This window comes from Nicotiana tomentosiformis, chromosome 3 (assembly GCF_000390325.3).
Source record: "Nicotiana tomentosiformis chromosome 3, ASM39032v3, whole genome shotgun sequence".
In the NCBI taxonomy this organism is placed as follows: Eukaryota; Viridiplantae; Streptophyta; class Magnoliopsida; order Solanales; family Solanaceae; genus Nicotiana; species Nicotiana tomentosiformis.
In genome coordinates, this window is record NC_090814.1 from 117312291 (window position 1) to 117324676 (window position 12386).

Here is a 12386-nt window from a genome sequence, read left to right on the forward strand (position 1 = left end):
CCCCAGGAATATCCACTAGAATATTCTCTTTTAATACCCTATCCCAATAAATTAACCGTTACAAGTCTTATCATTTATAGTCGATCTCGACCTCGACTCATATCGACACCTCGGTCATTGACCTGGCTATGCCTTGGATGAGCTCGAACGATAACTTTAATGCCAAATTACGCTAAATATTTCGAAGGCGAATTTTTGGCCAAAAATGGTTAGTAACTCAGAACTCCGATAATCGTATGCCCATGCCAGGATTTAACAAAATTGACTCTTTATGTTGTAGGCCTTCAATTTGACGTGTGTAAAGTAGAAGAATAATTATCCTTATCTATCCGGTTGACAAGCATCTTTAAATCATTATGGGGCAGTCCACTGAATGATAAAAGATTTATAATTGCAAGGCCCTACACCAACACAACAATACAAGGCAATCCCCCACAAGAAACCCTATCAATCTATCATCTTATGTGTTATTTGTAGTGATATGATTTTTTAACAAAAGAAACAAGATAGTTGCGATGATTTTGGATACTTAACTCGAGGATGAATTGATTAAAGTTGCATTAGTTTTAACTTTTGAGTTGAATGTCTAGTGCTAAAAGGACTAGTATAGTGAAATTATTATTCTTTTCCGCTAGATGATAATTAATGCCATATTGTAAATTGCAATTAGACGAACTCTATTAATGGGAACAAAGTCAACAAGCCCCACTATAATTAGCATAGAGAATCTTTCTAAGTGAGACTCAGATGGGATTAAAGGAAAGGTTCTAATGCTGCCAATATTAAATTAGAGTAAGCTCCAAGTAGACCATAAATAATTAATGGCTGCATAACTTTAGCAACTTCCGAAACTAATTCCAGATTGAACTATATGGTTTTATAATTATTCTAATCTCCTTTTATATAATTTAATAAAACTCCAAAGCTCCTGGAGGATTTCCTTGTGAGCGTTTTTTGTTCTTGGTCTGGTTTTGACAACGACAGTTACCAAGGAAAATATCATCTCACTGTCATTTAAAAAGTTATGTTTCATTTTGAGATAATAATCTATGGCAGAAAAACTATAATTTTAATTCAAGGCTTTGTCGTTTCAAAAATTACTAAATTACTAAAATAAAGAACATGTAGCTTAAATTTACTTTTTTCTTTTCGATTTTTTTCGCCCCACAGCGCGAAAAGAGGACGTTCATCACCCCGTATAAGTGTGTATGTGTGTGTGTTTCTTTTTTTGGATTTGGATTTGATCAGATGATCTCGTTGATTGATTAATTTTTTGGATCAAATTTATTTATTAATATTAATATTAATATAATATTATTTTAATCCAAAATAACCTTTTTGTAACGGTAAATTGTTTTTCTTCCGTTTTGAATTTCCCGTTCGAATTTAAATTTGGCGGTTTGTGAAAATGGTTGGCATTTTAAATCTTCTTTTGAGTTGCAACCTTTACATAAAGAGTTGCAACTCTTTGGTATTACCCAACTTTTTGGCTATAAAAACATTGATATTTCTCACAGATTTTTCTTACGAAAATTCTTATTTCTCCTTCTTCCTTATGTATTGTTTTTAACAGGAAGAAAGCAGCAAGTGTGGTTTGCTACTCATCTTTGAGTTCGTTGGTCACTGGGGTTTGAAGTACCGCTACACCAGTGAGGGTAATTCGTTATATCCTGAGAGGAAATAATCTTAAACCTCGGGTACCAGGAGGGGATTAAGTTCCTTAAGAAAATATTGTGCGAATTAATTTCTATTCTTCTACATTTCTGATTTTACTTTGTTTATATTTTTGAATATATTTTGGAATACACATTACTAACAGAATCGTCTTTTCTTTTTAGAAAAAGTATTTTGAGGTGAATGAAACGTAAAATGGTATGAAACGTAAAATGGTAAGTAGCATATTTTCCCCTATTTAATTTGTTGGAAGTCAACTGTGAAATTCTTTTTGAAAGAATGAGACAATTGAAACAACTGAACTAGCAATTCAAGAATGTTGATGGATTAAACGCGTGTAATATAACAGCATATTCTCCAAAAGAACATAATAAATGTTTAAAATTTCGGTTTAGATTATATATTTTTGTTAGACTTTTATTGTTAATATAAGAAATCAAGTGTGATTTAATTTCGATATGACAAAAAGATTTTTAAAAAAAAGTAGTTGAGATTTGGAACTTATTAATAGCTGCACTTTGAAGTCTGGATTAACCCATAAACTCATTAGAAGGAAAGCGCTCCCCTATCGACCATGCTTTATTACGAAGATGTACAGGGTACTTTTGCAAAGATCTAATCAACACAGGCAACTACTCCTTTATATTTTCTTTTCTGCTGATTATATTTCGTATTAATCATCTCACTAATTTCGGTTTTATGGAAACATGCGCTGTTAACGTGCATAGATCGTCAAAATTTTCTAATTTCGTTTTTTGCAGACATAAAAATTATCATGTACTATAATTTTTTTATTTAATAAATCTTTTAAGAGCTCTAAAGGTCACAATCAAACAAACAAGAATCAAGAATACGAGGTTTAAATTATCATTAACGAGGTAAATTATTTAACTATAATCAAGTTGTCATATGTTTTCTATGATAATCAAGTTTTTAATTAACCATAAACTCGCGATCCGCTCATGATGCTTTTGTCTTCATGAAACAAACATTATCTTCAACTAACAATCTTTAAATAAAAAATTACGCACTACAATATATTAGGGACCACTTCAATAACTAATTAATCAATTATCACCCATTATTTCATCTTTAAAATCCGTACTTTGGACTTTTGTGATCTCGATGTTAATCAGTACTATTACTACTACTATTTTACTAGTCAATAAAAATATTGGACTAAGAGACTATTTTTTATTCGTTTTATGATTTTATTTCATAAAATGAATAAGAAGAAAAAGAAATATCATTCAATGGCGAACCAGATAATTCAAAATGAAAGATTGTGGAAAACATTTTATGAATATTTTAAACAGATTATAAGGAAAACTTTCAAGCGAAATAAATTGAGAAAAATAAGCAATGAACATATTTTAGAATTGATCGTGTTTTTCATGAATTGAGCACTTGTACATAATTTCTTATGAATATATTCAAAGAGGTAAATTCGACGACTTTGTTCTTGTAATCTAATTCTCTCGGAAATTTCTCAAAAAAACGTAAAGAGAGGTAAAAGCAAGTAAGGAGGCAACAGACAACAGTGCGTGATTTCCTGGATTATTATCGCGTATTTTAGTCATTGGAACTATTCTCTAAACCCAATGATGACTTTAGCTTATTGAAGAGAAAATGGCACTAAGGCTCGTTGTATATTATTAAAAGTTGTTAAAGCTATGTTATAAAAAAATGGGTAGGAGTGAAATACTGTCATATATTTTTTTTTATCCGAGGATATGGCCCTGATATGAAGATGTGGGGGTCGAGCATTAGGGTAGTAGGTTAGAAAATAGTTGAGCATTTTTCTACTTCGTACCGGGTGTGGGACTAGTCTGATAGCGTTTGTCTTAGACTGCCAGCGGTTAATGTTGTGTTCACACTATTTTTCTATTTTTCATAGCACCGAGGCTTCTTTACTGGTTATTGTTATTGCGTTTCATCTATTTTTTGTTTCTTATGATACTGTTATTATTTCTATTTGTTGATGGTACTGATATGTTGTCTCTTTTTCTCTTTTTCGTTTTCTTGAGGCGATGGCCTATCGGAAATAACATCTTTACTCCATCGGAGTAGGTGTAAGATATACGTACACACTATCCTCCCCAAACTCCGCACATGTGAAATTTTACTGAATTGTTATTGTTGTTGATACTTCAAAGTAGAAAAAAATATCATAGTCCTATAAAATTTCACGAAAAAGTATACTTCTAAATGTATGATTCCATTTAAGTGAGTGATTTCAGAATTCCCACTAACTTTTATTATTAAAAAAGATGAATTTTTCTATTTTTCGAAAATTTAAAAAATTCCAAAAAACTATTTTTCAAAATATTTATTCATATTACTTACAAAAATTCAACAACCATCCAAAATTTTATTCATATTCAAACACAACATTAATTATCAAATATCATTTTCACTTAAAAAAAAAATTTATTTTCTTCCAAAATTTTACAATTCTTATGTCCAAACGCCCACTAAGTGATATCAAAAGTGTAGAAAAAGGAGGAACTCTCCAACTGAAATTTTTATTTTAATATTGCGACACGTATCTTTTCTCTTTTACGAGGTTTTATGTCTTCTCTTTTAATTGCGTGTAATCTCATACGATACCCATTACACAAAATATAAATTCGTCAATTATTTTTTAAAAATAAAAATAATTTTGTAACGTATACACTCTTGTATCATAAGCAACCTCGCCCTAATACTTTACTTTTATCAATAATAACTTTATTAATTATTGTATTACTTGATCTAATTTTAGAAGTCCAACTTGCATAGGCTCAAAGATAATTTTAATCAAATTGCCTAAAAATGCATTTTAATTCTTGCTAAGATCACAAATCCTGCAGTAGGTGACTAATTAAGACTTTTGAACAGTGAATATGAAAGCTGAACAATTTTCGTTCCCTCTATCTCTTTTTGGTCTTTGTTAGATTATTTTAGTAAGTTACATTTCCACGAGTGAAGTCTGGTTTATGCTTTCGGCCAAAATATAATTGGGTTTGTTTTGGCAAATACATATTTGTTCATAAATTTTATTCATATTTTGGTAAATTCCCTAAACCCAAAACCCAAATTCCAAAAAGAGCTGGTTTTGGCCCAAATTATTACTACTATTATATTCTTTTAAAATTACCTCAAACTTTTATATTTTATAAAAGAGATCACCATTTATTATTTTGTAATAATGTTGTTTTGTCTTTTTTGTTATCTGATAGTCTATTATGTAGTTCATTATAAAAATAATAATTTTGTACCAAATTTATTTATGTTCAGGATTATGGTTTGCGATAATATAATAAATTTTATTGATGAAGGTACTGTTGGATATTTGTGATAGTTTTTAGAACTTGTGGGTATAAAACATGTTTCATGTTTTTTCAAAAAAAAAAGTGAAATATGTTTTGAAAACTGATGTCCAAACACATTTCATCTTCAAACCAAACTTCATACAAATCAGACTTTTCAAAACAAATTAAACTTTCAAACTTTTTGACAATACAAATATGCGTCTTTTTCTGTTTTGGAGCAAATGCCAAAAGAAAGTATCGGCAGTTCGAACTCTCCAAAAATGTCGTAGTGTTTGTGTTGGATCCTCTATAAACAGTATATTTTTGAATGATTCGATACGGGAGCGATAATATTTTTGGAAAGTAAAAGGTGATGGCTAGGGGAACCTTCAGTGCCCTCCATCCTCTCTAAATTAGGTAAAGAAGAAATTAAGTGCTGCACTCACAAAGCATGGCTTTCTCACCGTACTTTTTTGTTTGTCAGCACCTTGTTTTTCCTTTGGAGTTAATTTGGACCATTTTGGGTGGATGTTATCAATTGAATAAACCTACTTAGTTATTCTACTAGCCTTAATAGTTAACTCACGCAACTTGTGCAAAACATGTCAAAAGGAGAGCCATGCATTTGAAAGAAACTGAGTTTAATCAATTGTTGAGAACTGAAATTAAAGTGATAACTTTATAGGTGCTTGTTGTAATCAACTGTACTTTTCTTTTCTTTTGCATAAATTAATCAGATTGGTTTAACCAAGCTCGAAGAATAAAGCCGATTTAATCTCCACATGTTCGTCTTATAAGGTTCTCTTTAGAGCTTTCGAAAACTGGATGAAAAGTTAACCTTTTCACTTTTCAGAAGTGGATAGCCCAAAAGCCCACCACCAGGCCTATACCATGCGTGTTGTGTGAAAAGCTATAATCCAGACCCTGTAAAAGTGGGTAAAATATCCTAAAGTATGTACCGTATCTCAATAAGGTAATCTACGGCGCAATTGTTAAGTTATTTTATTAAAGATTGAATGTCCTTTTATCTTTATCTTTTTATAAGGCTTGTCTGCCACTATAACTCTCTACAAGTAGCAATAACTAATGAAGTTTTAGTTTGTTGACCAGATAATATCTCTCGTTCTAAATTCATTCATTGCCAACAGCCCAACAGGCAACAGGTTGTATTGTTCAAACAAACAATTGCATTTTAGTGGCAAAAGTGGTTCAAAAGTTAGTTACTTGCACATTGCATTCACTAGTATTTTACTGATAAATGCGAGCATATAAGGCTACCTCTGAAAGGAAGAATGCTAATGCCTAACTGAGATAACGTATCACTCGCTTTGACAAAGTTATTGACCGTGCCAACTCAAACAAAATTAACGGACACACGTTATATCTACTATTAGCAACATGAATTGGAGCCAGCTCCCAAAAGAATCAATCATTTTGATTTTAGCAATGAAACACTCTCAATATACATGTATGCATGAGCAAGCCGTGATAGGAAACGCTTTCCAATTCTTCAGTTACCCGTCCCGCAAGCGGGGTGCCAGAATTTTGAAAACACCATGAACTTTTGGCATTCACTATGCAGTGTCACAAGGGCATTGCACTTGTTTGACAGTTTGAGACCGAATGATGTGATGCCAAAGCATTTCTATAAGATAGATCAAAATTAGAGCATGGGCCAGGTAATTTTGTGTTCTTCGTTTCATAGGTCAAAAGGCCCATGCAAGCTCGATAAACTAGTCAAGCAGATTCTGCAAAATATCTCAATCATCCGCTTAGACACTGCTCGCCATAAGTTGTGAATCTGATTTCGTGCTTCTCTTGCTATCAGCATTCGCACTTTCTGATCTTTTTGCATCACTCACGGATGTCTGTGTTCCCAAAAGGGAAATGGGAGAGTTACTTAAAGGAATTAGTCTGTCACCTCCCGAGGATTTTTTTGGTTCGGCACTTGAAAAAGTACGTTTGAGCTGAGTCTTTTGACAGACTATCCGCCCCTTATTCCACCCAGGGAAACAAAATGATGACGAAACAGTATCCTTTAGAAAAGAATATGCAGCCTTAGCAACCGGGAAATCCCTAGTTATTGAACTCTTCTCTGTCTGACCTCGTCTGATTCAGAGAAAGCAATCATATAAACTTAATTGAAAGAAGGGGAAAAAATGAAAAAGACAACCAAATAAATTAACAATACAGTTAACTATTCCTATCTGACGTAGATACCACTGTCAGACGAGAAACAAGTTAGACACGAAGATACAAACACTTCGAAAATTATGGAGACATGATATATTAGGAGATATTTATCTTTCCTCTCTCCTAAAAAGAATGAGTCATAGTATGAGGGTCAAAAAATGTAAGTTTGGACATTGGCTTCTAAACAAAAAAAATTAGTAGTGTGATGTTGAAAGGAATACATGATATGAGGTTGGTTTAGTTGATCCTAACCAAATGATGATGAAGTTACTTCAGTAAATACAATATAATCTACATAATAAGAAACTACGTAAAAGTACTACAAGTATAAAACTTTTAAAATTCAAAAATATCATGTATGGTTAACATAACCATTAAACACGATAATTATCAAGAGAGAAGCCATGTAATATCTCAATGAGTAATATCATCCTAAAGAACTTTTTTCCTTTTGACAAGTCATTAGACTTTTTCCTTTTAATATTTCCAAGAAATATTATGGCCCTCAAATTATTAGTTGGGATCAATTGACACGTTTAGTCTCCTTTTCTCTGACCAAAGTCCGACAATGAAAAAAGGAGACACAAACTGAAGTGTGGTAGTGCCAGATACCCCAATGAACCAGTACATGACCATATAGTTGGTGTTATATTTCATAGTTCAGTTTCAATTTTTCAAGTTTTTAAACAATTTATATATAGCTTTCAATTCTGATCTTGATCCAAGGAGTAGCTAACACAGAAGTAACCCAGCATTGATCGAACCAATTAGCAAAATTACGGAGGAAACCTCCTAATTCAGCTTCCACAACCTAAAAAAGTATATCGGTGCATGAATTACTTATATATAAAAAAAGTATTTATACACATGCATTTTGAATTTCAAAAGCAGCATTTACACTTCAGTTTCATAAATTTTCAAGGGTCGAATTATTACTTCAGCCCAGTACTTACATAAAAAGATTGGGTTATTCAAAAGTTAGATCAAGGAAAGCATGCTAACAGATTGCCTATTAGCAACCTTTCCTCATTCTAAAACTTAAATTTTCAACTTAATCCAGTACTTCTATGAAAATGGTCAACTTATGGTATTCCTTTATTAGTCAGGTTTTTTGTTATCTTTTCCCCAAATTTCATTAAAATTCCCCTAGTTCCTAATTCTTAGCCTTCTTCAAGTGCCCTTTAGATGCTGGCTAGCATTTCTTCAAGAGAAAGTTATATTAGTGTAAGATATAAGTGATTTGGTATTCTGGCGTAAAAGTACACCAATCATACTTATCAAAAAAAAAAGAAAAAGAAAAACACCAGGCATACGAGAAGCATGAAGACAAAAAGGGTGATTAGCCACATGATATAGGCAACTCCATTGATACTTAAAAGATATCGTGCACAAATCCTAGACAACTGACTGGGTCAAATTTCCTTCCTGTCTGCGGTAATATTGGATGTGTTTTGGGATAAGCATGTGTTCATGCTGCTAGGTGATGGTCATTGCTCTTCTTTCCCTTTAGCTTTATAGTAAGAAGCAAATAACTGGCGAAACTAAAAGGAGTACACGCCCAAAAAGTAGGTTCCAGCAATTACATTGCTTGATCAATCTACACCCATGCCCTCCAACCCCACAGAAAGTAAATAGGAAGAAAGCATCACATAAAGGAGATGATCACTGACAAAAAGCACGAAGCAAAAGCACTTACACTACAACAACAGAAGCCAATTGAGGAAGCTCTTCGCCTTTATGGAACAACTCTTCCATATCGTTGAGCCAAACTGAAATTGCAGTGCATGCACCACCAGGCCACATCCTAAAACAATAGAAAATAATTAGAGAAACACCACATAACTATTGTAATATACACCCATTTTCAATATTTCCTACCAAGGAACAATTATGCTAGCACTATTTACAGAGTTGGAGCAGGTTGAAGGGGAGGGGAATTTAATTTAAACATAGTAACACCATATCCCTAAGAAAACGAGTACCTATGAACATCCACAGACCACACAAGTTTGTTTCTTCGAAACAGTTCAGAGAATAGCCCCCTTTTTGTTGCTTCATTGAGCACTCTTGCAGCCCTTTCTTTCTGGCCTAACCACCAAAGTGCTTCTATAAGAGTGTTGTAGAACCTCATGCTCAAACCACAGCCTTCTGAGTTGAGTTTGTCAAAGACATACTCAACCATCTGCCAATTATTCTCATCATCAAAATCTCCATGAATCATTTGTCCAATAACTTGGTGCATATCAGAAGTCTTATTTGTCATCACGTCGTTCAACAATTCACGGGCCATATTCCACCTAGTAAAAGAATTTCAAGAAATAAAACATATAAGAATATTGGAAGCAAAAGAAAAGGAGAAAGGTCTTCTCTGTTACTCCAGTGATGCAAAAATTTACAGGAATTCATCCACCAACTCTTTTTTTTTTTTTTTATGATTGGTAATTCATCCACGAGCTCTAAGAGCATCCAAGCATCAACTACTATATTAGACTAGGACCAGCTCAATTTTCATGGCATAATCTATGCTAGAAGCTTTCGGACATAGGCTAAGCTCCACTTACACCCCAATGCCTAAATCTTGCCAATAACAGAAGTTTCTGCAAATAATGAGCAACACAAGGAAGTACAAATGCACAAATCCTGAAGCAGTATGAAAAAGTTAAAGAATAAGGTAGAAGAAGAAACTATATGAAATATATGGAAAAGAAGTTCAAAATGTAATAGACTAGATCAGACGATGCACACAACTAGTCAAACAGTTTAACTTCACTGTGCATTTTTCGAGTAAGCGAATGGTAGAAATTGAAAATTCAAATAATTGTATTTCCACTTAGTACCTTTAGAAGCACAGTCTTATAAGAAGCTATATCCCAGCAAGTAGAAAGACAGCATAAAAATGGGTCTAAAGAACCATTTCTGAGGCACCAATGTTAGATTAATAGAACCATATCAAGTTTTAAAATTTGAGGAATCGGTTGATAGGAAATTAAATTCTAACCTCTCACTTTTTGCGTAAATTGCCAACATCATACAGCAGCAAATGATGCTAGGCTGAATGCCCAATGATTTAATTTCCTGAAACTGCTCCTCACTTTCGTCAACTAGGCCTGCAAAGCAGTAAACACTCAAAACTGCCTCAAGCGTCCGCTCATCTGGATCACATCTTGCCTTTTCCATCTCAACATAGGCTTTTATAGCTTCTTCGAACTGACCTCCTTGTCTATACCCTTCAATCATCCCGTTGAAAGAATCCCTGTTCCGTGGAACTCCAACCTCACCCATTCTAAACCATATTGCTTCAGATTCTTTGTAAAGTCCCCCTTTAGCAAATGCATGGATCAGAGAATTGAAAGTCTCCACCATCGGTCTGCTTCCTACCTCATTCATAGTATTAAAGGCGACAACTGCCTCCTCATACAGCGCAGCCTGTCCATAAGCTTCAATTACGCCAGTATACACTTTAGAACTAGGCACCAAACCTTGTCCATTCATATGCAGCAGGATCCTCTTCGCATCATTGTGAAGGCCTCCCTTTCCACAGGCATATATCAACCCTTCATAAGTCTCCATATTTGGTTCTACCTTCTCCTCAACCATGTCATGGAACAATGTCACCACCTCCTTAAAATAACCACCTTCACCAAAGACCTGGATGAGAATATTGTATGTATCCGCATCAGGCTCCGTATTACTCATTTTCATCTCAAGGAAAAGGTCCCTAACCTGATCATACCTCCCATTTTTGCCATATAAATTCAACAGAACACTATAAGTTTCTGCATTAGCCACACATCCAGCTGTCTGCATTTGCCTAAACACATCCATAGCCTCTTTCATAGATCCCGAATGCGCATAAGCCTCCAATAAGACATTATAGGAGGTGACCTCCGGCGAGGTACCCCCAGCCTCCATTTCCATGAGTAATTCTGACACCTGTTCCAACTTCCCCAGTTTGCCAAAAGTATCCACCAAATAACTGTAAGTAGTTACATCAGGCAAAACCCCAGCCTCGTTCATCGTCCTAAAAACCATCTCTGCCTCATCTCCTAACCCTCTACTTGAACAAGCACTTAGCAAAGTATTGTAGGTAACTAAATCCGGTTGAATACCCTCATGTCGCATCTCGGCAAATAGACTCAATAACCCTTCCCATTCATGTCCACCTCGAGCACAAGAGTTAATAACTGTGTTATAAGTCAAAATACTAGGAATTATCTTTTCTTGCTTCATTTTTTCAAGTAGTTGAAGAGAAGTTTCGTATTGTCCATTACGGCCACAAGCATTAATAATAGCAGTGTAAGAGAATACCGTTCGTGCCACACTATGACTTGGCATTTCGTCGAATATCTCGAAGGCTTTATCAAGAAGGCTTTCACGGCCTAATATTCCAATCATGAGAGTGTAAATGTGCTCATTGGGCTTGCACCATATTTGGCGCTGCATGTACTTAAAGAGTCGCAGGGACCGCTGCCAATCGCCACGCGCCGCGAATTCCTTGAACACGTGGGAGAAGTCAGTGAGAGAGAGCTTGTTTTTGAAAGTATCCAAGCACCGGGCGATGCTTCCACGTGGTGGGAGGCTCGAGAGCTTGTTTATTAGTGTTTCGACATCGTAACTGTACTTGCCTTTCTCAACAGTGACCGTTGGGTTGCCTAAGATGAGCTCTTTCGGCTTGGCTCTGACAGCGACTGTTAGAAGAAGGCGGCGGTGGACGGGGGAGAGCTTGCCGTAGTTTGGGATTTTGGCCGGGAATAGGAAACGATGAGAGGGAGGGACTGGAGTGAGGACTGGGGAGAAAGAGTTGTACGATAGGGACATTTTGGTCAATCTAACATGTGTCGCCGTCTAATAATCAAGAAGTTAACCGACGCCGGAAGATGGAGAGCGAGCGGTGAAGTGGCGGAGCACGGTGGAGCTGAGCTCGGAGAATGGCAGAGAATGAGCTAAGGTTTAAGCTGGGGTTTCAAGGAGGAGAAGAAGAAGTAGTTGAAGGACACGTGGATAATGGTGGCTGTGGATAATAATGGCGTAAAATAACTGAAAATTTATTACTAGTATTTTCCTTGAGAAGGTTTCAGCCCCGTGTGCATTTTGCACTTTTCTTCTTTTGAATTATTTCTCATATTTGGGTTCTTTTTTCTTTTACTTTACTTTGTGTTGTCACTTGAACGGTTTTTAGGAAGTCGGCAGTTACCTTGAACGGTTTGGTCCAAACTATGATTACGA

The 12386-nt window shown here is 35.0% G+C and overlaps 1 protein-coding gene across 1 annotated transcript; it reads right to left on the reverse strand.

The window, feature by feature from the left end:
• Positions 1–6321: 6321 nt before the first annotated feature.
• LOC104115650 (pentatricopeptide repeat-containing protein At1g74850, chloroplastic) lies at positions 6322–12267 on the reverse strand. The gene is made up of 4 exons (XM_009626325.4): positions 10159–12267; positions 9143–9457; positions 8857–8964; positions 6322–7076 (listed from the first exon to the last, which is right to left on the reverse strand). Exons 1-4 carry the CDS (start codon positions 11976–11978, stop codon positions 6740–6742), a joined length of 2580 nt encoding a protein of 859 aa, XP_009624620.1. The 5' UTR covers positions 11979–12267; the 3' UTR covers positions 6322–6739.
• Between the last annotated feature and the right edge of the window lie 119 nt (positions 12268–12386).

Coding starts and splice junctions, on each gene's coding strand:
- LOC104115650 (XM_009626325.4), bottom strand. CDS start 11,978: ATGTCCCTATCGTACAACTCTTTCTCCCCAGTCCTCACTCCAGTCCCT. Junction 9,458..10,158: donor ATTTACGCAAAAAGTGAGAG/GTTAGAATTTAA, acceptor TTCTTTTACTAG/GTGGAATATGGCCCGTGAAT. Junction 8,965..9,142: donor TGGTCTGTGGATGTTCATAG/GTACTCGTTTTC, acceptor CTATTGTTTTAG/GATGTGGCCTGGTGGTGCAT.